A 24,148-nucleotide genomic window follows, 5' to 3' on the forward strand; every position below is an offset into this window, starting at 1 on the left:
CATGACAATAGATAAGACATTTACAGACAAAACAACCAAGTGGTATTAAAATCAGAAAGTGACAATATCCTTTCTCTCAAACATAGTACTATACATACCATATTCCTAATCATATGTAATCATACATAGTACAATGTATATTATATAATACAGTATACTGTGTATAAATATACACTACATTCACAAGCAGTGAGAAGCCATAAACATACATACATACATATACTACAGTGTTTACCCTGATTCATAGGCACTTGATATACATGAAATTAACTCTTACCAGCTATTTGTATAGACTATTGATATATCACAAAAATTTTTATCTAATACAATTTTAATAAAAGTAATTATAGTCTTGTTAGTAGTGTAGTTGATGCAATGCCATTAGCTTAACTCACTGAGTTCTGTGGTTGGGAGTTCTGGCCCGGTTCCGAGCTTACTACCTGCATGTTATGGTGTATGGTGCTGTTCTTAGCTCTATTCTATTTCAATCTTTCAAAAATGTTCTTATGTACCCCAGTTGCTATTGCATGTACATGTTTTATTTAAGGCTGTCAAAGTTAATGTGGTATTAACGCGTTAACGCACGATTCTATTAACAACGCCACAATTTTTTAATTTTTTTTTACTAGACTTCACTCAGGTGTATTATTGATACTCTCATTGATACTATGTTTGTTTCTGACTCAATGTGTGTGTGTGTGTGTGTGTGTGTGTGTGTGTGTGTGTGTGTGTGTGTGTGTGTGTGTGTGTGTGTGTGTGTGTGTGTGTGTGTGTGTGTGTGTGTGTGTGTGTGTGTGTGTGTGTGTGTGTGTGTGTGTGAGAGATAGAGAGAGAGGGGGGGGTGAGAGATGAGGAAGGGGCAAGAGAGAAAGAGAGCTGGGAGAGTGTGTGTGTGTGTGTGTGCGTGTGTGTGTGTGTGTGTGTGTGTGTGTGTGTGTGTGTGTGTGTGTGTGTGTGTGTGTGTGTGTGTGTGTGTGTGTGTGTGTGTGTGTGTGTGTGAGAGATAGAGAGAGAGGGGGGGGGGTGAGAGATGAGGAAGGGGCAAGAGAGAAAGAGAGCTGGGAGAGTGTGTGTGTGTGTGTGTGTGTGTGTGTGTGTGTGTGTGTGTGTGTGTGTGTGTGTGTGTGTGTGTGTGTGTGTGTGTGTGTGTGTGTGTGTGTGTGTGTGTGTGTGTGTGTGTGTGTGTGTGTGTGTGTGTGTGTGTGTGTGTGTGTGTGTGTGTGTGTGTGTGAGAGAGAGAGGGGGGGTGTGAGTACTCAGCCCTTGTGTGGGTGAATGTAACAAGCTCCTAACGTTTTCTTCCCCCTATTATTTCATGCACACTTTATTCATTGTTTTAAATTATTATTTTCTTTTAAGTTATTTTGTGCATCACTCTGTTTTGAATTTGATGCAAATTTGCAATGCATGAGGGTCATCCTTTTGTGTTAAATGGCTGCATAAAGCAAGTATTTGTTGACTCTCTTGTTGATAAGAGTATTAAAACTTGGAACTTGAAAAAGATCTGTTTAAGGTAGATAAAAAAAATCTTTTTTAAATTGCGATTAATTTGCGATTAATCACGAGTTAACTATGGACAATCATGCGATTAATCAGATTAAATATTTTAATCGATTGACAGCACTAGTTATATCACACGTATATGTACATACATACCAACCAACTGTTTCGTCTGTTTTATTCTCCACCCATTGATCATCCATACTGTAGCAACACTATCACCGACATCCAAAAAGGGGGATCCCCCCTTCTTCTAAGATTTCTCTCCTCCACATTGCCTGTGGTGCTTTTTTCCTATTGCTAGGTTTTTAGTGAGTTTTTCCTTACCTTCGCTGGGGTATGTCTGGGAGTGTTGCATTTATTTACTTTACATTTTATTTTGGATTTCATGGTGTTTTTTGTTTTGTTCTTGATTTATTGTGATGTTTCTTCTTGACTTGTTTAAAGAAGACGTGTCCGGCCCATGGGGACATTAACGTGTGTTGTCGGGCCTTACAATGATTTGATTTGATTTGATTTGATTTGATTATGGTGACCCTGTTTGCTGCCTGTCTGAAGCTTCCGAGTTCACTTGGAACCGGATCAGAACTCAGACCACGAGACCCGGTGGTGCATCAACTACACTCCTAAGCAAGTGTTTTATACTTAATGTCCAAACATCTGAACTATCCATTCAAAGTGGACCCTGATATGACACATTTAAAGTTGTTATCGTGAATTTGTTTCCTATGTGTTGTGTCACAATTTTCCACAAATGATGGAAATAACACCATGATACTTCTTTGTGAGGGTGATCACAGCTGTAGCTCAGTGACGGTGACTCCACGGAGCTGTGTGGTCGTCCCTTCAGGCGCCAGGACCCGCCACTTACCCCCAGGTCGGCGAAGGGCCCATCGTACAGGGCCAGCTGCGCCACGCGACACCTGTCCCTGTTAGCCAGCGTCTGTGGCGTGCTGTAGCCGCCGCGCAGTGCATTCTCCTCCGCCAGCAGCCCCTCCAGCTCCGGCGTCGCCCCGCCTGTGACCAGCGTCCGAATCAGCGTGAGGATGTTATCATTGAAGTACGTCTGAAGGAATGATGGTAGCCAGAGAGAGAGAGAGAGAGAGAGAGAGAGAGAGAGAGAGAGAGAGAGAGAGTAAGTAAACACCGCCAAAGCCACAACTGAATCTAGTCAAAGTGCCAGTCATTCTGAACGGTGCTACCTAGCCCCGGCCTGTCATGTCACGTTGCCCTGCACACAGAGTGAAAAGACAAGGAGAATCCAATTACTGCAGGTTACCCTCAGTCCCATCAGCTAGAGACAGAATGACTCCATAGACACACATTCCTGCTGCTCAGGTGTCTCTATACAGCAGAATAGGGGATGCAGACGCCATAGACTGCTACTGTGAAACAAACAAACAAACTATATATAATGTGCATATTAACCTTGTGGATAACATGCAACGTCATTCATTCACCTGCTGCTGGTGTCTGGTGAAAGCGCGAATCTCCAAAAGGGTAAACTTTTCAAGAGGAAAAACAACTTCATTTTCAGTTGGACACCCATGTGTTGTCTTACTGTATACATTGGGGTTTTGATCGGGTTTCTTCAGGGTCTCATGACGGTCCTTAGGGTCACAAAACCTGGGAGAATCATTCAATCGCAACGAGGTTGCAATACACTGTGAACGAGCAAGGGCAAATGTCTGCCCTCTCTCTGCCGGTGCGGCCCCTCCCTGCAGCCTCCCCCCGCCCCGGTGCGGTCCCTCCCTGCAGCCTCCCCCCGCCCCGGTGCGGCCCCTCCCTGCAGCCTCCCCCCGCCCCGGTGCGGCCCCTCCCTGCAGCCTCCCCCCACCCCGGTGCAGCCCCTCCCTGCAGCCTCCCCCCGCCCCGGTCCCTCCCTGCAGCCTCCCCCCGCCCCGGTCCCTCCCTGCAGCCTCCCCCCGCCCCGGTGCGGTCCCTCCCTGCAGCCTCCCCCCGCCCCGGTGCGGTCCCTCCCTGCAGCCTCCCCCCGCCCCGGTGCGGTCCCTCCCTGCAGCCTCCCCCCGCCCCGGTGCGGCCCCTCCCTGCAGCCTCCCCCCGCCCCGGTGCAGTCCCTCCCTGCAGCCTCCCCCCGCCCCGGTGCAGTCCCTCCCTGCAGCCTCCCCCCGCCCCGGTGCGGCCCCTCCCTGCAGCCTCCCCCCGCCCCGGTGCGGCCCCTCCCTGCAGCCTCCCCCCGCCCCGGTGCGGCCCCTCCCTCCCTGCAGCCTCCCCCCGCCCCGGTGCGGTCCCTCCCTGCAGCCTCCCCCCGCCCCGGTGCGGTCCCTCCCTGCAGCCTCCCCCCGCCCCGGTGCGGCCCCTCCCTGCAGCCTCCCCTCGCCCCGGTGCGGCCCCTCCCAGCAGCCTCCCCCCGCTTGTACATCACTCTGTGACATCTCCCTTGGCGGCTGACAGCACCGTTGACTGGGATGATGGATGAGGGCTGTCCATTAGGTAGCATTATCTTTTGTCTTACGTCGGGTAGTGCAGCTTTGTTCTAACCACGCTCAGACAGAAAGGCAGACAAATGAAGCCATCATAGCGGCGCTTACAAGTGGCAGTCTTGTCTTCTATTGTTTTAACGGTGACAGAGGGGAGCGGATGACACCTCGTACATTTTCTGTTCAGAAAGTTCCCCCCCCCCTCTCTAATTTTCTCCCCAATGTAGTCACTATGCTGATTCCCCGTGTGTCACGATCCTGGTCGTTGCGCCGGCTATCCTCGGTCTGGGGAGGGAGTAGACTACCACATGTCTCACGGGAGGTTCACACTTTCTCCCGCCAGATCCCCTCCCCGCTGAACAGGCACCCCAACCGATTGATTGATTGATTGATTGAAAAGTTTATTAACAGATTGCAGAATGGATACAGTACAGTACAGCTCAATACATACAATTGTTAAGGGGATGCAGACCAGAGAAAGACTTTCGTCTTGTTTACATCAGGGTCCCCCATTTTCAATTCATCATAACATATATGACATACATGACATACAGATAGACAGTACTGCTACATCTATACATTTATGACATATCAGATTTGCAAATACAGTACTGTTTGTGATACAAAAAGTGTCCAGAAAAAGAGTGTATATACATTTGACGTAGAAACTGTACATTGGAGGAGGTTGGGTGGGGGGGGGGGGGGGGGTTGGGTAGGGGGGGGGGACACTGTACACTGTACATTGGAATACTGACAAAGCCATACTTGGTCATTTACTGTACAACTGGGTTAGGACATTTGTAGGGGCCAGTTTCGAATTGCAGTCTCCCGTAGGTGTTCTTTGAGAGTGTTTTTGAAAGTGGGTAGTGATTCACATTCCTTTACAGCTTTGGGTAGGGCGTTGTTATGGTTTGTAACCGACCCCAATCGCACAACACAAGACAGGTATGATGGTTTGCCAAGAAACAGATATTTATTGAACAACAGGGAAATACAGGGAAAAGGGCACTGTCCCTTTAAGGGAGAATCACAAATACAGGAATATAATATGAGGGGAAGGAAAAGTGCCTTTAAGAGGCGGGCAGGAAAAGGGAACACTATGGGAAAGTAAGGGAACGCCTAAGGGAAGGTTAAGGGAACGCCTTGGGACAGAGGAACTAGAGACTAGGTAAACCAGGGACAAGGAGAACTAGGGAGAGAGGACTAGGGACTAGGAGAGCTAGGGATAGAGGACTAGGGACTAGGAGAACTAGGGATAGAGGACTAGGGACTAGGAGAACTAGGGATAGAGGACTAGGGACTAGGAGAACTAGGGATAGAGGACTAGGGACTAGGAGAACTAGGGAAAGAGGACTAGGGACTAGGAGAACTAGGGATATAGGACTAGGGACTAGGAGAACTAGGGATAGAGGACTAGGGACTAGGAGAACTAGGGACTGAGGCCCGCGGAGGCGGGCTGGGGAACAGGAAGGAACAGGGAGGACTGGTGGAAATCATCTGGGCCGCTCTGCAGGACAGAGGAGATAGTTAATGCACAAAGGGAAAAAACAGAGCAGGTGCAGAACAGTCCAAATAACAAAGTGAACAAAGTAATAATATCTTCGTGTGACAAACACACAGGGGGAGATGTAAAGTCCAAAAATACTATTCTAAGTGAGAACCAAAAACAGAGGCAATACGCTGGGGAACAGCAGCGGGAACGGGGGCAAGGGCACTACGCTGAGTGAGTGACATCACAATCAAAACTCACCCAGGCGTATGCGTAAAGGTACAGGGACAGCAACGGGGCGAGGGCATCGCCACCGGGTGGCTGGCTGTCCGAGCCGAGGGACAGAGTCCTGGAACAGGCGGCGGTGGCGATGGCGGTGGCGAGGGTATCGCCACCGGGGAGCCGGCAGTCCGAGCCGAGGACAGAGTGGTCCTGGAACAGGCGGCGGTGGCGAAGGTGTCGTCACCGGGTAGCCGACTGTCGGAGCCGAGGACAGAGTGGTGCGCCACTGCTTGAGTGCGCACCGGAACCGAGAGACGCGTCGGGGTGCGTCTGCGAGGAGGAGTGTGCCAAGCACGAAGGTCTAGAAGATGCGCGTTGCGCGCTGGTCTGGAGAGCGTGCCAAGCTCGAGGGTTCTTGGAAGATGCGCGTTGCGCGCTGGTCTGGAGAGCGTGCCAAGCTCGAGCGTCCTTGGAAGATGCGCGTTGCGCGCTGGTCTGGAGGGCGAGCCAAGCTCGAGCGTCCTTGGAAGATGCGCGTTGCGCGCTGGTCTGGAGAGCGTGCCAAGCTCGAGGGTTCTTGGAAGATGCGCGTTGCGCGCTGGTCTGGAGAGCGTGCCAAGCTCGAGCGTCCTTGGAAGATGCGCGTTGCGCGCTGAGGACTGGAGAGCGTCTGCGCTGGTCTGGATGTGCGTCAGGACGAACAGCTGCGCGGGGGTCTGCAGTGGAACGCTGGGGTGCCTCCCGTGGAAGTACAGGGAGCGCAGACCAGTCTCCCCCACAGGCAACGGCGACAGCTGGCGAAGGCTGGAGCAAACATCTCGACGCCGGAGAATGGAACAGCATAGGCAGACAGAGGATCTCCCGAAAGAGTCTAGATGTTTAGAGAATATGACTCGGCAAGTTTACAACACGACCCCACCCCAAAACGAGGGGAAGCGCCCTGGTATTTAAAGCCCACAGGGGGACTAATTAGCCTGCCACCACAGGTGCGAGAGATAATAGAATATCGAACAGGTGTGGCCACTAAGGGTAAGGAACGAGAGGGTGGGGGCTAGAGAGAGTGAGTGAGAAGGGAAAATAAACAGTATAGAAGGGAAATAAACAGTATAGGCTTAAAGAAACAGAGAAAAGGTAGTGAGCAGCGGGCAAAACCTCACAGTATCCCCCCCTCCAACGGGAGCCACCCGGCGACCCAAAACAAATACAGACAGAGTGGCAGGGGGCAAAACAAGAGGTACTGGCCAAGCCAGCAGGGGAAGCCACCACAAGAGTGGGGCTAGCAAAAGAAACAGGGTCGCCGAGGGGTAACTGGGGGAACTGGTCTAGAGGAACTGGTCTAGAGGAACTGGGTCTAGAGAACTAGTCTAGAGGAACTGGTCTAGAGAACTGGTCTAGAGAACTGGTCTAGAGAACTGGGCTAGAGAACTGGTCTAGAGAACTGGTCTAGAGGAACTGGTCTAGAGGAACTGGGTCTAGAGAACTGGTCTAGAGCAACTGGTCTAGAGGAACTGAGGGGCAAGCAGGGTAGCAAAGGGGTAACCATGGTAGCACCGGGAAAGGGCTAGCAGAGGGAAGGTTGCTGCCAGGGCACTGATAGCTACAGGGCCTATGCTAGCTGTACTGCTACATCAACATAGAGGCTGCGCAAGCTGCCGGAGCCAGGCTAGCAGAGGGAAAGGGTAGCTGCCAGGGCACTGATAGCTACAGGGCCTATGCTAGCTGTACTGCTACATCAACATAGAGGCTGCGCTAGCTGCCGAGCTAGGCTAGCAGAGGGAAAGGGTAGCTGCCAAGGCACTGATAGCTACAGGGCCTATGCTAGCTGTACTGCTACATCTACATAGAGGCTGCGCTAGCTGCCGGAGCTAGGCTGGCAGACAGGGCTGGACCAGCATGAGAGAACAAGCTAGCTGGAAGGACAGTCCTAGCTGTGGGAATACTGACCTTGCTAGCTGAAGGGCAGTCCTAGCAGTGGGAGAAACTACACAAAAAAGTGGAGGCCATGCAGAGGGACCGGGTTAGCTGCTTGGGCCTGGCTAGCTACAGGGCCTATGCCAGCTGCAAGGCTGCATTAACATAGAGGCTGTGCTAACAGCCGGGGCCAAGCTAGCAGACCGGGGCCATGCAGAGGGAAACTGGGTTAGCTGCCAGGGCATGGCTAGCTACAGGGCCCATGCCAGCAGCAAGGGCTGCATAAACATAGAGGCTGTGCTAGCAGCCGGGGCAAGACTAGCAGACAGGGGCTCTGCTGAGGGACTGGGTTAGCCGCCAGGGCATGGCTAGCTACAGGGGGGTCAAACAGGGCAAAACGGGAAGCAAACAGGGGAGCTAACCGGGGAGACTAACAAGCTAAACTGGGAAGCTAAACTGGGCTAACAGGGGAGCTAGAGGGGACAAGAAAAAAAAAGGCAAACTCAACCTACACAGTCTGTGCTGGCTGGGGTCGTAGACTTGGTGGGGTCGTACTGTTATGGTTTGTAACCGACCCCAATCGCACAACACAAGACAGGTATGATGGTTTGCCAAGAAACAGATATTTATTGAACAACAGGGAAATACAGGGAAAAGGGCACTGTCCCTTTAAGGGAGAATCACAAATACAGGAATATAATATGAGGGGAAGGAAAAGTGCCTTTAAGAGGCGGGCAGGAAAAGGGAACACTATGGGAAAGTAAGGGAACGCCTAAGGGAAGGTTAAGGGAACGCCTTGGGACAGAGGAACTAGAGACTAGGTAAACCAGGGACAAGGAGAACTAGGGAGAGAGGACTAGGGACTAGGAGAGCTAGGGATAGAGGACTAGGGACTAGGAGAACTAGGGATAGAGGACTAGGGACTAGGAGAACTAGGGATAGAGGACTAGGGACTAGGAGAACTAGGGATAGAGGACTAGGGACTAGGAGAACTAGGGAAAGAGGACTAGGGACTAGGAGAACTAGGGATAGAGGACTAGGGACTAGGAGAACTAGGGATAGAGGACTAGGGACTAGGAGAACTAGGGACTGAGGCCCGCGGAGGCGGGCTGGGGAACAGGAAGGAACAGGGAGGACTGGTGGAAATCATCTGGGCCGCTCTGCAGGACAGAGGAGATAGTTAATGCACAAAGGGAAAAAACAGAGCAGGTGCAGAACAGTCCAAATAACAAAGTGAACAAAGTAATAATATCTTCGTGTGACAAACACACAGGGGGAGATGTAAAGTCCAAAAATACTATTCTAAGTGAGAACCAAAAACAGAGGCAATACGCTGGGGAACAGCAGCGGGAACGGGGGCAAGGGCACTACGCTGAGTGAGTGACATCACAATCAAAACTCACCCAGGCGTATGCGTAAAGGTACAGGGACAGCAACGGGGCGAGGGCATCGCCACCGGGTGGCTGGCTGTCCGAGCCGAGGGACAGAGTCCTGGAACAGGCGGCGGTGGCGATGGCGGTGGCGAGGGTATCGCCACCGGGGAGCCGGCAGTCCGAGCCGAGGACAGAGTGGTCCTGGAACAGGCGGCGGTGGCGAAGGTGTCGTCACCGGGTAGCCGACTGTCGGAGCCGAGGACAGAGTGGTGCGCCACTGCTTGAGTGCGCACCGGAACCGAGAGACGCGTCGGGGTGCGTCTGCGAGGAGGAGTGTGCCAAGCACGAAGGTCTAGAAGATGCGCGTTGCGCGCTGGTCTGGAGAGCGTGCCAAGCTCGAGGGTTCTTGGAAGATGCGCGTTGCGCGCTGGTCTGGAGAGCGTGCCAAGCTCGAGCGTCCTTGGAAGATGCGCGTTGCGCGCTGGTCTGGAGGGCGAGCCAAGCTCGAGCGTCCTTGGAAGATGCGCGTTGCGCGCTGGTCTGGAGAGCGTGCCAAGCTCGAGGGTTCTTGGAAGATGCGCGTTGCGCGCTGGTCTGGAGAGCGTGCCAAGCTCGAGCGTCCTTGGAAGATGCGCGTTGCGCGCTGAGGACTGGAGAGCGTCTGCGCTGGTCTGGATGTGCGTCAGGACGAACAGCTGCGCGGGGGTCTGCAGTGGAACGCTGGGGTGCCTCCCGTGGAAGTACAGGGAGCGCAGACCAGTCTCCCCCACAGGCAACGGCGACAGCTGGCGAAGGCTGGAGCAAACATCTCGACGCCGGAGAATGGAACAGCATAGGCAGACAGAGGATCTCCCGAAAGAGTCTAGATGTTTAGAGAATATGACTCGGCAAGTTTACAACACGACCCCACCCCAAAACGAGGGGAAGCGCCCTGGTATTTAAAGCCCACAGGGGGACTAATTAGCCTGCCACCACAGGTGCGAGAGATAATAGAATATCGAACAGGTGTGGCCACTAAGGGTAAGGAACGAGAGGGTGGGGGCTAGAGAGAGTGAGTGAGAAGGGAAAATAAACAGTATAGAAGGGAAATAAACAGTATAGGCTTAAAGAAACAGAGAAAAGGTAGTGAGCAGCGGGCAAAACCTCACAGGCGTTCCACATTGATGTGGCATAATTGCGAAACGTGTTTAGTCCCTTGTTTGAGCCGAATCTGGGTTTAACATGATTTGTGGAGCTCCCTCTGGTGTTGTGATCGTGGTATTCACTGACCTTTGGGAAGTATTTTGACATGTACATGGGTACCTTGGTCGCGTAGTGTATCTTGTAGACCAGGCCCATTGCAAGTTGCTGTACTCTGTCGTCTACTCTAAGCCATCCTAGGTTGTCAAAGTGGGCAGGGGTGAGGTGGGTTCTAGGAGTCAGGTCAAGCAGTAGTCTGACTAGCTTGTTTTGAGATGTTTGTAATTAGTTTTTTAGTGCCTTTGAGGTGCTTTGGTACCATGAGGTGCAAGCATAGTCGTAGTACCCTTGAATGAGTGCTCCTGCCAGAGTCTTCAGGGTATTCTTGTTTACCAGAGAGGAGAACCGGTACAAGAATCAAGTTCGTTGGTTGACTTTTTTTATTACATTGGATGCCATTTTGTCACAGGAAAGATTAGCCTCTAGGATGGAACCCAGGTAGGTAATTTCATCTTTCCTTGTGACAATATTGTCACCCACTGTAACCGAGAAGCCGTCGGTCTTGCTGAGTTTGTTATTTGAACCGAAGAGAATGGACTCTGTTTTGCCCATGTGTAATGATAGTTTGTTGTCGGCGAGCCATATGCAGATTTTGCCTAGTTCCGAGCTGAGGGCTTTTTCAACCTGTAACTTGTTCTTGTCAGAGACCAGCAGGGCTGAGTCGTCCGCAAACAGTAGGAGTCACTGTTGTAACGACCAGGACTAATTCCACCGGCTTCCCTCCTGCGATCACTGCCATCTATCTATATATACAGTATATATATCATATAGATATTATTGATTATTGATTACTGATGGTGGTTCGTCTCCAAGTTTGTTTGTTTGTTTGTTCGTTATACATTGCTATACCATAAAACTTAAATTAAAAGCTGAGTCCCATCTAGACACACAACCTTTTACTGACTGGGTGTCAGTCTCAATTAGCAGCCGGGTCTACATTAACCCTTTCACTAACATACTACCAAAGGGTTAACCCTTTCACTGTGACAATACCTTCTGTAGTGTGGTAGTGAAAGGGTTAATTGTTTATCTGGTTGCCATTGATGCTGTGAAGCGCTTACTTTTGACTTGTATTAGTGCTGAACTGGACAGCGAGAGGCAACTGGAAACAAAGTTTCATGTCTCTACATTCACTAGCATCTCTCGGAGCGAGATCAAATTAACGATTTGTTTCTATACAAGCAATATTCATACTGGTTTAAATGAGCAATTTGACAGTATTTCCCATCTTTGCAGAGCAATAGTTTTGTGTGAAAGAAATTAAAGATGCACCTGCCCCAAATAAGAGGCCGGTTGAATTCAGTGATTGAAGCAAATAAAAGCCTGGGCTATTAATTGAAGTTTTATGGTATGCCATATTACAAAAGAACTTCCTGTCAAAATCTCTTCCCAATCTTCTCTCGGTAAACTACAACTATAATGACTTACTGCACTCATTAATGAATCCAGCACACTGACTGCAAAGGCCGTGCCGCAGGCGAAGGGCTGCGTGAGGTACAGCTCTGTGTCCGGGTCGTCGTCGTCGTCTTGATCCAGGAACTGAACATTGGAGTCATTCACTGAAGGAAGAACAAGTCAAATACATCACTTGATATCATGACGCGTGACGGATCTTCTTACTGTGCGGTTTGCGTTTCAACACATCAGCTCACAATAGAAATAGCATGCAGTGTGCTCTGTTCTCAAGTATGTCCTGTACATGTGTTCTTGTTGAAAGTGCAGACAACACTGTCGGAGCGGTTGTGCAACAGTCAACAGCTGCAGATATGGATTGTTTTAGAATATATGATCTGACAACCAAATTTATTTTCTCCATCACTTATTTTCAATTATTAATTTGGCCGCAGTCCTAATTTGTCTTCTTCGTGGAATTTAAGTCTCGTTACATTTCTTTGGTGGGGCAAACTCACCTCTGCAACATTCCATATCCAGGCCATTCATAGTCATGATGGCACCATGCATAGTGTCAAATCTTCAAGCCTTGATTTGAAGCAATAGGTCTTTCTGAGGTCAGTATCACATAAGACCGACATGCCACTGTGCATCTTGTAAATCCAAGACAGAGTTTCCAATTACTCACACTTGTATGTCAAAAGAAATGAAAGTATCTTATTGCCCTGGAACCTGTTTCCCTCTTTCTCTTTTGTCGTTGAGCCCAAAGAAAAACACATACAGTAGCTTGAACAATGTAATGAATGATGTACGCTTTTATGTAAAAAGTTCTACTTGTACAAGGACATTCTGCCAGTTGAAAAAATGTATTAAATAAACGTCAGTCATATTGACATGGTTATGATGAAAAAGAGGGGCAACGGTCAGAGAATATGATCCGACAGAAGATGCTGCTATGAAAACAGCCACCAGGACTCCTGGAGGGATCAAAAGGCCTTGCAATTCTCAGAGAGATACAAACAAAAAAGGGGGAGGAGAAAAGACGAGTGGAGAGATAAGGACCAAAACAAGACAGTCAAGTTCAAACCAGAACCAAGGGTAAATCTAAGTGCTCAAAGGAACACGGCAGCATTACGGGAAATGCGGTTGGTGTCTTCTCCAGAGTCAGACAAGAAGATAGATACCAGTTTCTTCTCTGTGCCTTCGGTAGAGACCTATCAAGCTGCAAACTAGCCTAGCTTAGCACAAATGAATGGAAGCGGATACGGATCAGCTACTAGCCTAACTGTTGGCCAAAATGTTTTAAGCTAGGCTAGCAGTTCCGTATCCACTTTCATTCAGGCTAGCTTGCAGCCGGATAGCTTTCTACAGAACGGTAGAGAGGAAATTGGTATCTATCTCCTTGTCTGACTCTGGAGAATACGGTGAGTGCATTTCCCATAATGTTGCTGTGTTCCTTTTAAAGTGATGCCATGGGAATGGACTGGGCCTCTTCTGCAGGCAAGAGAAATCAAAAGGAAAGCTGATGTGCGAGGCAGCGGCAGTCAGACGACACTGCAGTGTATGGGACATATTAGGCACTGCTTACCCAGCTCCGTAATCATTTGTATGGTGGTCCCACTGCTTTTATCCTGACTGAATGAAATCACAGGCAGTATTTTGCCTGGTTTTGCTAATGGAGCTAGACGGGCGGCGGGGGAGGGGGAAACACAGTTACTGAGGCATGGCAACAAGTACGAGAAAGCACAGGTCTTTAGTACGGTTAGTCCAAGGCTTCACAATGTCTAACTATTCAATCAGCATTTTTTTTCCAGATAAACACAACTGTCTTTGTTGATGAGTTGACTAATTGCTCATTTGGGTCTCAGTAGACTAAGGTCTTAGTAGACTAAGATGTATTCTGTGATTTGGTTCTGAGTAGACTAAGATTTAAATCAGTAATTTGGGTCTTAGTATACTATGGTTTTAGTAGACAACATTTTAATCTGTGATTTGGGTTTTAGTAGACTAAGATTTTATCAGTAATTTGGATTTTAGTAGACTAAGATTGAATCTGTGATTTGCAGTAGGTTTTAGTAGACTAAGATTTTATCTATGATTTGGGGTTTAGTAGACTAAGATTGAATCAGTAATTTGGATTTTAGTAGACTACGATTTATCAGTAATTTAGGTTTTAGTAGACTAAATTTTATCTGTGATTTGGGTTTTAGTAGACTAAGATTTAATCAGTAATTCGGATTTTAGTATACTAAGATTTAATCAGTCATTTACAGTAGGTTTTAGTAGACTAAGATAAATGTCCTTGAGCAAGATACATAACCCCTAATTGCTCCCGATGAGCAGGTTGGCATCTTGCATGGTTGCCTCGGCCGTCTGTGTGTGAATGTGTGAGTGAATGGGTAAATTGTGAGGAACAAATTGTAAAGCACTTTGGATAAAAGCGCTATATAAATGCAGTCCATTTACCATTTAAGATGTAATCAAGTCATATTGGTCTTAGTATACTGGATGTGTTGCTTTTTTAAATGTGTTTCATGCTGAATGAGTTATTGGTAATTACGTATTATAGATAAGCAAATTTTTGGCATTACAATAACATTAACAAATGTGTTTGGGCTTTTAATAAGCACCAGATTTCAAGAGGTCCTTCTGCATGACTGCACTAGCGAGCGGAAGGACAATATGGTGGGGAATGCAAATTTGTCAATTAAATCAACTAATCGATTTGCCTAGTCGGCAAAGTCCTGCGACTATGAGCCGACTAACAATTTCTTTAGTAGAGGACAACCCATTTAACCAAAACAATCAACACACACAGCCTAACAGAAAAGCCAAAGCTACCATACATTTTCATTGTGACCTCACAAACTTATAACGTACCCAGTTCTGTTATGATGGGAATATTGGCTCCGGTTATGATGGAACTCTGCCGCACTAATCCATGGACTGGACTGTTTTCAGGGGACGACCGGTCCATCCCTGGTGGTGTGAAGCCTAGAGAGACAGACGCACATGTAGAACACATACACGCTGAGTATAATAAACTATAGCAACAACTGCTCTTTTCATGACAAAAGTAAATGGTAGATGGGCTGCATTTATATAGCGCTATTTTCCGACTACTCAAAACGCTTGCTTTCCCATACAGTACCTCCCATTCAACCATTAGGGGAATTTGGAATGCGGGTTATTCAATGTAAACCGTGGTTTCTTAAAGGTAGACTCTGCAATGACGTCAAACAACGACCGTTAGGCAAAAGAGCTTGGTATTGCAAAAAAAAGTGCAAAACAAGCAACTTATGCCTAGAGGTTGAAGTTTGCCGACGTTACAGATCCTACCTTGAAACTTTCAGAGTCAGGGACCCAATACTAGGATTATGTTCCTAATGTTTTGTACACTGGTAATGTATTATTGAATACCCCATTAAAGGATACCTGCACATATCTGTTGATCTGCTGATGGAATGAATATGTCAACCTGGTTTATCCATTCCTGGTCATTTGTAATACAAAAAAACACGTCACTGAGTCGGATGTTGCATTATTCTAGGGCGGTTCCACTATGAGTGAATCCATAATAGATGTTACATATTGGTCATTTTGTCATGTGCGGAGTGTCTCAGAAAACCTTTTATGCAAGAAGCCGTGTCATATGGATCTACGGAATGGAAAATAAGTGACACGAGATGGGATCCAAATTGACCTGACGTTCCTTGCTTTCCTCAGACTGACACGTAAACACATTAAATCAGTGATGCCATATGCATTATACATAGGCCCGCTTTTGACATCCATCACTTACTGCTGACTAAGGCAAATGTTGGGTCATACATGTATTAGAGAGGGGCGACAAAATTGGCAGGACTCTTTTTTTTCTTCTTCTTCTCAGGTCAAAAAGGTTTCTAAAAGCATTACACTCAATGCCAGGGAATGACCATTATTTGAGGCCATTACAACCTATGCCAGTGCCTTACATGGCCAGATCTTTTACCATGCAATATTAATAAATTACTCATTCATTATATATGTTCACGTTATTTTTCTAATTACTTAACATAAAAATAAACACAGTACATAGGAAATAGCAGTCTAATGAATGTCCGTACCCAAACAAGGCTTTGTGCCAATGCCTTGTGTTATTGTCACCAATTACGTTGGCTAGGAAACCGGTTGTCACCGTAACCTGAGGAATAATCACTAGGGTTTACCGTCAAACGCGGTGACACCAGGTCGTCCCGGCGGTACCCAGTGAGGGATATTCTCTCTGCCAGGGACCTGTCCCTCCTAGGCAGTGCAGTGAACTATGATAGGGCGGCCCTTACCTTGGGAATTAGCCTGCAAGACCCCGATGCTGTCGTCAAAATGCATGGACTTGATGTTGAGCGACGCCAAGATGCATTCTTTGTCTTGCAGTGACGCGTCGTCGATATTATTCTGATTGGCCGACAGGATGACACACATGTCACACAGGTTGATGTTGACGGCCCTCAGGTCGGCCCGACTCAACGGCGTGCCCTTTGAGGAAGACGCAGAGGCAAAAATAAGAACCAACTTTTTTTTGGGATTCCCACCTGTGTATGAAGTATGAAAACAACATTTGAACTAGATTTATTTTATTCGTATCCCATTTGTATATAGACCAGACCAAGTACAAGTACAAGAACTTACATTTGGGTACTTGCTGATACTGAGTACCAATATGAGTACTTAATAATACCATTACTGTTCTAACAATGACTTTGATGTTTCTCACTGTCTGATTCTAACCAATTAAATATACATGACGCTGTTGCTGACATTTTAAATAACATAAATAAAATAAAAGATTTTACATAAAATGTTGCGTTTTCCTGAACAAACATGGCACAGAGTAGTAGTATTGGAGTAGTTTCACGAGTACGAGTACAAGAGTGCAGTATCGGACCCGATAACGATAATGGTATCACATCTGATAATATCCCTAATATCTATCGTTTATTGTCTTGTTGTCTGTGCGATTGTATTATGTTTTCTTTTTGATAGTCAGATATAATTGAGATTGAGATACTGATATCTGAAATACTGTATTTTAAATTTTCATTTGAAAGTCTGAGTTTTGGTTTGCCCTTCCCATTGGCATGCAGTCCAGTGTGATGAACATCAATCCAGATTAACATGCGTATGGTATTTGCCACACCTAATTAGATATCATGATATACGTATCAATATCAATATCTTCAATATCAATCTTTCTGATTGTAGTGATATTTTAGATGTGAAGCATCCCATAGACCAGTATTGCCACTAACGCACTCTGTCTGTCAGTCAGTCACTCTCTCACACACTCAGTCAGTCACGGTTAGCCTGCCCCTAGTGGTGGCTCACAGGCATGGTATTTTGTGTAAGATCAATGTCATGATGATGTCACTTTGTGTCATTTGTTTTACATAATTGTGGAGGTAAGCATTTCATTAATCTCTCCAATGATTGACCTACAGTCTCTCAAACCCGCCCTCTTTTCTTCCTGCCCTTTGTCCTAGGGAAGTGACAGTTGCAATATGAGGATCAAGAAAAGAGGGCGGGGTTTGAGACAGGTCCATTCCCCACTATACTCACAGGTAGGATGGAGATCTTGGGGAAGTTGTGAAGGGTCTCCCATTCCCTCTTCAGGTATTCCAGGGAACCCACGAACACGATGGGTTTCAGCTCATGGTAGTGAAAGTTGCTCGCTCTCAGAGGCATAACAAGGTTTCGGAGGCCAATCAGCGCCGAATTCACATCTCCGAATATACAGACGACCACGTGGCCACTGAGAACGGTCATGGCCGCCTCGCTCCGGGTCTGCGAGAGAGAAAATAAGGAGAAAATACATGTACTGTAGGCTACTTGTTACTTTTGACAGGAATATTAAAAAAGTATTAGACATAAGGTATTAACATTTCTTCCAAATGGTAGAATATTGTATACTACGTACAGTTGCACGGTTCACAAATGGAACCGGCGATGCGAATTGGCTGTAATGGAGACGACGAAAGTAATTTTCAAGAGTGCCACGTGTATTAGTACAAGAAATGTTCTACGGACAGAGCCCCCCCCCCCCCCCCATGTATAGCAAATGACATGTCAAACACCTCATTACGAAGTGTTTAAGTGCCCTGTCAACCTCTGATGGTGCTTTGTGACATGGCACATCTGTCACCGGGGAGAAAGGGGGGGTGGTCAGAGGACAAACGGTGCATGTGTGTGGGGGGGGGGGGGGGGTCCTCACCAGGGTGACCTTCTCGATGTCTTTAGAGGTGCACCAGTGAAACATCCCTGTGGTGTCATATTTCTTCACGTTGCCGTCCATGCTCTCAATCTGCTCGTTCCCAGGGATGAGTAGAGGGTCGTGCCTAATCAAACAAAAACGGGGGGAAGGAGTGAGAGAGATGAATGGGGGAGAGAAACGAGGGAGACCGTGATGATGATGATGATGATGATGACGATGCTACCACTTCTAAATGTACTAAATGTAACTGGGGTTCAGTGTTTGAAAACCGAGTTGAGGAGATTATCATGCAATACTACCGGTCAAACTAGAGGTGGTGGCAGAGAGGAGCATGAGGAAAAAGCTGGACGCTATACTGGAAAACCCCTCCCTTCCCCTCGATGAGGAGCTAGCCAAGATGAGGAGCACATTCAGCCATAGACTCAACACACCACAAATTGCCTCCACCAGTCCTTCATGCCAGTAGCCATCAGGCTCCACAACCGTGGGCACGGACTGCTGCCAATAGTTTGAGAACTAATGGCTGGAGTACTTGAGAACTGTTAGGACTGTCTGACTCTTAATTACTAAACACTGCACAGACTCTGACACAGTTACCGTAATTCCTCTAATAGTAACCCCGGCTTGTATTTGTTTCAACTGTAGCGGGTACCAGGCTTGTATTAGGAGGAGGCCTGTATAAGAGGGAGGCCTATATTTCAAATTTTCAAACGGATCATAATGAATAAATCAACATTTTGTGTCAGTTTGAACCCAGTAAAATGTACTGGGTTCATTTATTGAAACCAAGTACTGTATGAAATAGTAAACAGTGCAATTACAGGTGGTCACTGGTCATTTCAACGTTTTCAAAGTGAAATCAAGTAACTAGCTCAGTATGCAGCTCAGTATATTAGTAACCCGGCTTGTATTAGGAGGCCGGCTTATAATTGCTTAGCTCAAGAGCGCACCCGGCCATTAATAGAGACCCGGCTTGTATTTGAGACCCGGTTACTATTAGAGGAATTAGTATGTTATTATTATGTTACTTGTGTAATCTATACTCTTTTTATTTATTCTTTATTCCACCGATTTTGCAAACACTACTCGTGCCAGAGCGTTCGCGCCCCATACACGTGAAAGGTATCAAAACGACCGGCTTGCCTATGGCAACAGCGCTATTCAAACCAATGTGTTCGCACTCTAGAAAAACCAGATTATTTTGCTTTTCCCCCCTTCTGTTCCGATCGTCACCACGGCCACAATTGTCGACGGAATGCCACAATATCGCACACAACCCTTCACCTACTCCTTGAAGTGCTCATGTGCGCGTCACAACGCTTCATCTCTTATCGTTTGCTTTTAATCATCGTGACAATGCAGTCATGCATCTGCCCCCATTGAAATACATTCAAAGTGAAAGTGCAGAGTCATTCCTGATTGCATCACCTGATGCATGATTGCATCAGCCTAACAGGTGTGTGGCTCATGGCCCATGGCTACAGCTGACCTGCCAATGACCTCTCATGGACTTAACCCTTAAGTTACCCTCTGTGTTGCAGTACTGAATTGCTTGACAGCGCCCTCTGTCTTGCGGGTTGTGTCATTGTACTCAGTAGGGATATCCTCTTTCATTGGTCGATGTTGACCACCTTTCATTGGTCGATGTTGACCACTCACCCGATCCTTAGACAACACCACCTTAGGCCACACCCCCTTAGTGTATCTCTTGAACCGTTTGTCGTAGAGACTTGCGAGTTGTTCCATTGTACTCGGTAGGGATATCCTCTTTCATTGGTCGATGTTGACCACTCCCCCGATCCTTAGACCATGCCCCCTTAGGCCACACCCCCTTAGTGTATCTCTTGAACCGTTTGTCGTAGAGACTTGCGGGTTGTTCCATTGTACTCGGTAGGGATATCCTCTTTCATTGGTCGATGTTGACCACGCCCCCTTAGGCCACACCCCTCAGTGTATCTCTTGAACCGTTTGTCGTAGAGACTTGCGGGTTGTTCCATTGTACTCGGTAGGGATATCCTCTTTCATTGGTCGATGTTGACCACTCCCCCGATCCTTAGACCACGCCCCCTTAGGCCACAACCCTCAGTGTATCTCTTGAACCGTTTGTCGTAGAGACTTGCGGGTTGTGCCATTGTACTCGGTAGGGATATCCTCTTTCATTGGTCGATGTTGACCACTCCCCCGATACTTAGAGCATGCCCCCTTAGGCCACACCCCCTCAGTGTATCTCTTGAACCGTTTGTCGTAGAGACTTGCGGGTTGTGCCATTGTACTCAGTACAATAGTGTGTGTAATAGTGTGCTAGTGTAATAGTGTGTAATAGTGTGCTAGTGTAATAGTGTGTAATAGGGTAATAGTGTGTAATAGTGTAATAGTGTAATAATGTGTAATAGTGTATTAGTGTGTAATAGTGTAATAGTGTAATAGTGTGTAATAGTGTAATAGTGTGTAATAGTGTGTAATAGTGTGTAATAGTGTAATAGTGTGCTAGTGTAATAGTGTAATAGTGTAATAGTGTGTAATAGTGTAATAGTGTGTAATAGTGTGTAGTGTGTAATAGTGTAATAGTGTGTAATAGTGTAATAGTGTAATAGTGTGTAATAGTGTAATAGTGTGTAATAGTGTAATAGTGTGTAATAGTGTGTAATAGTGTATTAGTGTGTAATAGTGTAATAGTGTAATAGAGTGTAATAGAGTGTATTAGTGTGCTAGTGTAATAGTGTGTAATAGTGTAATAGTGTAATAGTGTGTAATAGTGTAATAGTGTGTAATAGTGTGTAATAGTGTGTAATAGTGTAATAGTGTGTAATAGTGTAATAGTGTGTAATAGTGTAATAGTGTAATAGTGTGTAATAGTGTAATAGTGTAATAGAGTGTAATAGAGTGTATTAGTGTAATAGTGTAATAGTGTGTAATAGTGTAATAATGTGTAATAGTGTAATAGTGTGTACTAGTGTAATAGTGTGTAATAGTGTAATAGTGTAATAGTGTGTAATAGTGTAATAGTGTGTAATAGTGTAATAGTGTAATAGTGTAATAGTGTGTAATAGTGTGTAATAGTGTAATAGTGTAATAGTGTAATAGTGTGTAATAGTGTAATAGTGTGCTATGCGACTTGTGGGTTGTGTCATTGCACTCAGTAGGGATATCCTCTTTCATTGGTCTATGTTGACCACTCCCCCGATCCTTATATAAACTACATTCTCATATATTTATGTAAATAATTTGTATTGAATTCATAAATAATCACTGAAACATTCGTATGGTCCAGGGTTGGCTATAGTGTTGAGATATAGATAGTGATTAGAGATACATAACTGAATACAGTTAAAGGACAATGTCTACCTTTCTGTCACCTGGTGTCATACAGTACTGATACATTTTAACCAAAACCTCATCAATTAGATCACTATTATTAAATAGGTTGTGTTTTTTTTGGGACTGTGGTTGGCTGTCCCAAAAAGCTGTGCATGCAAGCAAGATAATTTGCAACGCCAACGATTTTGAAGTGATGCACAATGCCAAGAGAAAGAAAACAGCAGAAAAATAGGATGTATACTTTGAAAAAAACTGGAATGAACCTTTAAACCTCACCTAAATAAATATTGACTAAAGGATGTTTACTTAGATGCCTCAAAGCATTATGGTCATAAAGCCTAACCTTATCCAACCCATTTGCTCATAGTATTTCCACCTTTTTTATTGCAGGTGTTAAGTGTCCCTGCACTCAGTAGACTTCTCACATATCGCAGGGACTGCAGAAAAAGACCACTTTCAATCTCCTAATGCAGTCATCGATGGAACACTAGAACGTTTGGGAATTGACAAACAAATAATTTGTAGTAAAAAAAAAGTAGCTTTAAAAAAAAAAAATGCCTCCGCTTACACCTGTCAGAGGCCATCTGCAGACATGCCAACAAAACCGCCTAGTCATCAGAATGAGTGACGTCGTCGACCGTGGCGGGCAGCCGGGCGGAAGGAGATGGCAGCGACACTCACCGCTTTGACGGGCGTGGGCGCAGAGAAGCAATTACCCCCCCCCCTCTTTACTACATCCAGCCATGTGACTCACAGGGCCTCGTGGTAAAAGCTTTAACAGACCACACTTTAAATATTTCAGCAATTTGCCCAATCATATTTGCTTTCCAAACTGAACATCCCATTAATGTTTTAAAGGAAGTGTCGGTCCTCCCACACACAAGCTAATTTCACCGAGCGCAATGTGAGCTTCTGAGCTTGATTCTATCCAACACTGACCACTAAAGTGGTCCCACTGTTGTCCCACAGACAGGACCTGTGGTTTTTACCATGCTTGTTCACGTGCCACGAGAGACAGGATCCTTACAGTCGTTTGACGAGAGCTTCTGTTGTTCTGACTCGGGTATAAGCCGTGCATTCATTTATTTTATAAATCTGTTTATTTGCAATTTACAAATATCACAAAATATAAACCCCCACTCCCCCCAAAATATGAAAAAAGAACTAAAGAAAACAACACAAAGCATGGACAAATTCACAAACTAATAGTACGAACAAACAAAGCAAAAACAAACAAGAAAATAAATAAATGAATAAAGGAAACGTTTTCTCAAATTTGGCTCTAGTTTTAGAGCCTGTAGGACCCCCTTAATCCAACCACATTTAAACGGCTACCTAAAGGCAATGCAGCTGTACTGTATAATGTGTTACGAACTGGCTCAAGCTCGCAACAAGAATGGGGAGACACAGGCACAATTTAAGAAATAACAAATAATGTATTATAATGTATGTGCAGCATGAGTGTTGTAAGTGTAAAACCAAAGCACCAAACCAAAGAATCAAAGGAACCAAATATGGGGAGTTCGCCAGAGACCAGAGGCAGCCTCTCTCTAATATCTTGCCTGGGACACACCGGCCCAGGTGTGCCCCAATTAGCCTGACGAGCTTTCCCCAGCTCTGCTCTGCCAGCTAGAGCAGAGGAAGCCAACACAATGTGGGGGAGGGTCGTCACAAATGTATGTGGTGAATTTTAATTAGCACTCATTTCAGTAGCCTACACTAAGGTTACAGTATAAAATATGCAGGCTAATGTATCGCCATGCCTACAATTCTTTGTTGTACCGAAATGCCTTTGTATAGCGAAATAGACTTTGTCACATTCCTATGAAGGTAATGTCTTCTGAAACACAGACAGAAGCCTTCTGTTTCTCTCTTTTAAATAGTTCATATTTCTTCCCCTAAGAAGAGCACGTATTTAATCCACATGGGTATTTTAGAAGAGCCATCTTCTATGTCTGAAAGTGTCATGTGAAACGACCATCCCTCAGGCTCCAAGAGGCCGAAAGACCAAAAGAAAGTCCGCCCGTAGGCTTAAACACCCTGAGGCTAAAAGCCATGATGTCCTTTCAGGAGGGGAAGTAGCTTGATAAGGTAAATGCTTTCTACTCCTTCTTGGCCTCTGATCTGTCAAGAAAATTGTAATTCGAGAGGACAAGTGATATCCAGGGCGAGTTCCGTATGTGAAAGACCTAAAAAGCGGTGTTTTAACCTCTTACTAACGGTTGCCGGGGTAGTTTAGGTGTGCGCGGTGACATACATAGAATGGGCCTCATGCATGAAGCGATATAAGAACAGATTTCATTCTAAACTAGCATTTCTTCTTATTTTGTTCTTACCCCGGATTCAGCAAAGTTTTCTTATTGTTGCTTTTCTCTCAGGCAAGACCAAATTCTAAGAGTGGTCGAGAGCACTCTTACCCAAAATAAAAATAAAATAAAAAAAAGCATACCATTGGTTCTATTTCATACTGGCTGCCGCTCAGCGTCATCTGCACGCACTTCACTTCGTGCACGAGCACTGAATAAAAAATTCCACAATGTACCTTTACATCCCAACATTCGTCTGGCCACACCCCTATCCGCTTACCTTCATAAGCAGGTGTGTGGTCACCTACTCGCCTCCTTCTTCACTTTCACCACAAGGAAGTGCCTTCGGTAGATCCCACACTTGACGAGGTTGTTAGCTGAAGAAAGATGAGACGTGTTTACATTTTTTCTTGCTTTTTTCTTCTCTCATATATTTCGAAAGAAAAAAGCTAAGTCATAATGTCTACTTCGGAGGGTCGCGCTCGCAACGCTACTCTTCACCAGCGGTTCTCCATCGCCGCCTCTGTCGTGCGTCTTGGAGCGGGGTTGAGGCCTCTCTCGTGGTCGGCAGCCACGCCCGGTAGGTGTCCGATGGGTAGTTTGCCTCTCCAAGGAGCTGGTGCACCAGTGCCGTCTCCTGTGCGATGGCCTGGTTCCGGCTCTGGTTCCTCTGCTTCCGGGGAGTCGTCCGCTGTTGGGCGGCCGGCTCC

At 46.4% G+C, this 24,148-nt stretch overlaps 1 protein-coding gene across 4 annotated transcripts in view; it reads right to left on the reverse strand.

Moving 5' to 3' along the window:
• kcnma1a (potassium large conductance calcium-activated channel, subfamily M, alpha member 1a) overlaps window positions 1-24,148 on the reverse strand; it is a 214,507-nt gene that overhangs the window by 17,200 nt on the left and 173,159 nt on the right. For all 4 annotated transcript variants that reach the window (XM_084323923.1, XM_084323922.1, XM_084323924.1 and 1 more), the window contains 6 exons: window positions 17,815-17,938; window positions 17,163-17,387; window positions 15,890-16,082; window positions 14,448-14,561; window positions 11,604-11,734; window positions 2,372-2,566 (listed from right to left, as the gene is read on the reverse strand). In XM_084323923.1, the coding sequence (XP_084180049.1) occupies window positions 2,372-2,566; window positions 11,604-11,734; window positions 14,448-14,561; window positions 15,890-16,082; window positions 17,163-17,387; window positions 17,815-17,938 (982 nt within the window). The remainder of the gene's footprint in view (window positions 1-2,371; window positions 2,567-11,603; window positions 11,735-14,447; window positions 14,562-15,889; window positions 16,083-17,162; window positions 17,388-17,814; window positions 17,939-24,148) is intronic.

The sequence above is a fragment of the Notolepis coatsorum genome, assembly GCF_963971535.1.
Source record: "Notolepis coatsorum genome assembly, chromosome: 10".
In the NCBI taxonomy this organism is placed as follows: Eukaryota; Metazoa; Chordata; class Actinopteri; order Aulopiformes; family Paralepididae; genus Notolepis; species Notolepis coatsorum.